Source organism: Ochotona princeps, chromosome 10 (genome assembly GCF_030435755.1).
Source record: "Ochotona princeps isolate mOchPri1 chromosome 10, mOchPri1.hap1, whole genome shotgun sequence".
Taxonomy (NCBI): domain Eukaryota; kingdom Metazoa; phylum Chordata; class Mammalia; order Lagomorpha; family Ochotonidae; genus Ochotona; species Ochotona princeps.
The window spans coordinates 61,536,549-61,540,947 of NC_080841.1; the positions used below are offsets into that span (position 1 = coordinate 61,536,549).

At 45.2% G+C, this 4,399-nt stretch overlaps 1 protein-coding gene across 1 annotated transcript; it reads right to left on the minus strand.

Annotated features, from left to right (window-relative positions):
- Positions 1-1,917: 1,917 nt before the first annotated feature.
- Positions 1,918-2,705, minus strand: UCN3 (urocortin 3). The gene has a single exon (XM_004588486.2). The coding sequence runs from the start codon at positions 2,468-2,470 to the stop codon at positions 1,967-1,969; it is 504 nt and encodes a 167-aa protein (XP_004588543.2). The 5' UTR covers positions 2,471-2,705; the 3' UTR covers positions 1,918-1,966.
- Positions 2,706-4,399: the final 1,694 nt, after the last annotated feature.

Sequence of the window (4,399 nt, forward strand, 5' to 3'; positions counted from 1 at the left end):
TTTTTGCATGAGTAGCAAACATTTTTCCAAATTTGTCATTCATTTGTTTTTTGCCTTTATCTCTGGTTGTGTGGTGTTATTTGCTGCTGTGGGTATTACCATGTGTGTACTAATTTTATTTCTTTATAATGTATTAGCATGCACAGGTTAATTTTCATACTTTGTAACCTTGCAGAAGCAAGTTTTGCTATGGATTCTTCCTCTGGGAATCAGATCTACAGGTTTTGCTGCCAGGAGACTGCCAAATTCTTGGTGACTTCTCTTCTTAATGGGATTTTGTTCATACTAAATGTCATTTGTGAATGCTTTTCTTATGTAATCACTCTCCCTTTGCCTGTTCATCTAGGGTGGTATTTGATTCTTTTCCTATTTGGTTTTGTCTGTTCACTTAGAACATTGATTTGTGGAGGACAAGATCTTTGCCTCCAGTGCTAGGCTGCATCACAGAATCAAGCATGGTGGTGGGTAGATACTATGAGTTCAATAGAAAGAATTAGTTTCCACATCTTAGAAGAGTTTGGAATTTTCAAGTGAAGTGTTTTTTTTTCTTTTTCAAGTTTTATTTGTTTATTTGTTTGCTTTCATCTTCTTGAAAGTGGTAGGTTGGGAAGAAGAAATAAAGAGAAAAACAGACAGACATTCCTTTCATCCAGTGAGTCACACCTCAAATATTTTCAACAGCTGGTGATGGGCCTGGAACTCCATCTGGGTTCCACACGTGTGGCAGGGACACAAGCACTTGGGACATCATCTACTGCCTTTTAGGATGCATTAGTAGAAAGCTGGATCAGAAGCGGAGTAGCAAGCACCCAAATTGGTGCTCCAATACCAAATGTGGGCATCCCAAGGTGTGACAGTCTGCTGAGCCACAATACTCATCCCATGGGCAATAGTCTGAAGCTCCCTCTTCCTTCTAGCCCGGATTCCCACTCTGAAACAGATCCCATATTAATCCTCGGGTCGAATCAAGCCATTGGGATTGATAAGTAAGGCTCTAGTTTACTCTTTCTAACACCTCCCCAGAACCCTTGCCTCCTGGGAAAGACTGGAAATTAACTCATCAGAAACAGCCCTCATTAGCCTTCCCTTTTCCAAGCTCAGAATTTGAAAGAAGAGGAACTGAAACCAGGAGTTCAGGGAGCCATTGTTTTTTTTTTTTTTAAGATTTATTTATTTTTATTGGAAAGGCAGATATATTCAGGAGGAGAAACAAAGAGGAAAATCTTCTGTCCGATGGTTCACTCCCCACGTGAGCCGCAATGGCTGGAGCTGAGCCAATCTGAAGCCAGAAGCCAGAAGCCTCTTTCAGGTCTCCCATGCAAATGCATGGTCCCAAGGCTTTGGGCCGTCCTCAACTGCTTTCCTAGGTCACAGGCAGGGAGCTGGATGGGAAGCGGGGCCACCGGGATTAGAACCGGCACCCACATGGGATCCTGGCACATGCAAGGTGAGGACTTTAACCACTACTCTATCGTGCCAGGCCCATGCCATTGGTTTTAATGGGGTTGAAAAGATAGGAAAGGGATTTGGTGGCAAGATGATCCGAATGGTATCTCCTTTTCTCTCTTGCTTGGCAGGAGTTGATGCACACAAAGGAGAGGAGCCCTGAGGGCTCGCTTCTCAAGCAGGAGGTGAGTGGGGAGAAGCCTGGAGAGGAGGCATGGGAGAGCTTTGCTTCTTGCCCTGGGAAAGGAGAAGCAAGACACAGAATACTGGGAGAGACATGAAACATCTTACAACTGTGAAGGCTGAATAACACTGCACGTCTATGGGCAATTTACAGATCAGAAGGGAAACAGGATTGCAGACAAGAAAACAACGGGGGGGTTCAGCAGTCAAGCAGCCTGTACAAACTGGCTTAATCCCCAGTAATTCAAACCAGCTAGAAAGCACTCCCTCAGTCCCCCCTAAGTCTCCACCCTTAACCTCTGTCCTTGATGTGTTGTTACCTGCCTGGCCATTGTTTCTACTTTTTCCGCCCAATCTGTGCCATTAGGTGGGCATTGGCAGCTGCCTTGGCCTGCAGGTTCTTGGCCTTGGCAATGTTGAAGAGGATGTTCATGATGTTGGTGGGAACGTCGAGGGACAGAGTGAGCTTGCTGTGCCGGTCGCCCTTGCCCTTGTCTTGGTACACTTTGCCCCTGAGCTGTGCTTGGGACAGGTATTTGTATCGGATATTTCCAGATCCACTGCCCCCAGAGCCAGGGAAAGTCCTTTTCACTTTATCTTGTTTTTCTTTTCCCTCCTCCTCCTCTTCTTCTGAGGATGGATCCTGGCTGGACAGGTAGAAGAAGCTCCTCTTGCTCAACGGGGGCACCTCTCCTAGCTGGCTCTTCTTGCTTGCAGAGAGCGCTGTGTTGAGGCAGCTGAAGATGGGCTTGTCTTTGTAGAGGTTATGGGAAAGGCCTGTCCGTGGACCTTCTGGGAACAGCAGCAGCAGCAGCAGCAGGAAATAAGCTGACCTTAGCATCTCTCCCTGCAAAAGAAAGAGAGGTGTGGAGAGAGGGTGTGAGAAGCAGCTAGAACCCAGAAAGACATTGAAGTGCACATATATGGCACTGTTATTCTACTGCAAAGGTTCCCAGAGTATAGTGCACAGATCAGCAGCCTGAGCACCATCTGACAATTTGTTAGAAATGCAAATAATGGGCCCTGTGCTGTAGCATAGCAGATAGTCCTTGCCTTCAACACACTGGGATTCCATATGGGCGCCAGTTCTAATCCCAGCAGCTCTGCTTTCCATCCAGGTCCCTGCTTGTGGCCTGGGAAAGCAACTGAGGATGGCCCAAAGCCTTGGGATTCTATACCCATGTGGGAGACCTGAAAGAGGCCTCTGGCTTCTGGCTTTAGATTGGCTCAGCTCTGGTCGTTGCGACCGCTTGGGGAGTGAACAGCAGGTGGAAGATCTTCCTCTCTGTCTCTCCTCCTCTCTGTGTATCTGACTTTCCAATAAAAATAAATAAATCTTTAAAAATGCATATAATTACCTGGCCTTGGTCAAAACTAGTAAGTGAAAAACTCTGTGGCCCAACATTTGTGTTTTAACAGACTTTCACATGATTTTGATGATCTCTGAGTTTGAGGCTCCTGACTTTTTGCACAAGTTTTGTTAATTCAGCTATGCAGGTAGGTACTGGCTCTTAAAGTGAACATCAAATATGCTGGTAGGCATTTCGTAACCTGATTGGGTTGATGAGGATGGTTAAGTGAAAACGTTCTTTTTGTCATTAACGGTGTTGATTGGCTTACAGCTGAAAAATCGTGACTGGGTATCCACGGATTGCTTTTAAAGCAGATCTTTAAAGTTAGTTTCATGGTCGGTTATTCCTAGTCTCTTAACAACAAACAGGTTTGTACACTTGTTGGTTTTCTGGGACTGCAAGGTCGCTCTGGAGACACCCCTGGTTGGGGATCTGCTCGCTGGGAGATGCTTAATACCTTCTTTAGGTGCACGTTCATTGCTATTTCCAAATGCTGGGGAAGATATGCAGTTGTCCAAGATACAAGATGCTGAGAGATATTAAAGGAACATGGTTTAAGAGTGGTGATCTCAATCCATTCTTTGTCTTATAAAAAGCAACTAAGGTTTATTATGTGAAATATGTTAGCAATGAAGGCAACCGGATCAATGGCCCTCCTGTAACTTGGAGCATTTGCGTTTTAAGCCATAGTATACGGTTGTGGGATCCGCAACCATCAGCAGCATCAGTTAAGACTTCACATCGCTTGTTTTCCCTGGGACAGACAAGAACTTAGGCTGAGCCACACATGTCCTCTTGCCCAGGCTTCTTTGACATAACAGCCCACAGAAGTATGTGCCTGAAGGACATCAGAAGGGTTGTCTGTGGTCACTATTCCTCAGGGAAATTGCGGGGTGGGCAGAGTTTACCCCCCATACTCTGGAACCAAAGTCACCCTGTACCCTAGTCCCTGTTGTCTGGCCTGTGGCACACACGGCTCTTACATAAGGACGTGCGATTGATTCGCTTCTTTGTCATCCCTGATCATGCAAGAGAGGACAAAAGTGAGATTAAACTGTCCAGCCATTTTAGAGCATGTACGGCTGGTGTCCTCATAGTGTGACATATAAGGTTCAACCCCAAGCTGTGCCATGAGATTGAACCTGCCCCAGGCTGTCATAAGGGACGCACGTTCTCCAGTGTTTACATTGCCATAAATTACTTAGATTTGAGATTTTTTTTTAAAATTAGCTAAGACACACTTGGCTTCCGTAAAGGAATTGTGTGGTTAGCCATGTAACATGGGACAATGATTTTCTTATGTTAATTTTTTAAAAACCGCTATGAACAATTGGATACACAAATCAATAAGGAGATTATCTGAGGCAAAAAATAATGTGAGGCTGGCTAGATCATTTTGATTTCTCTGGTGGCAGCAG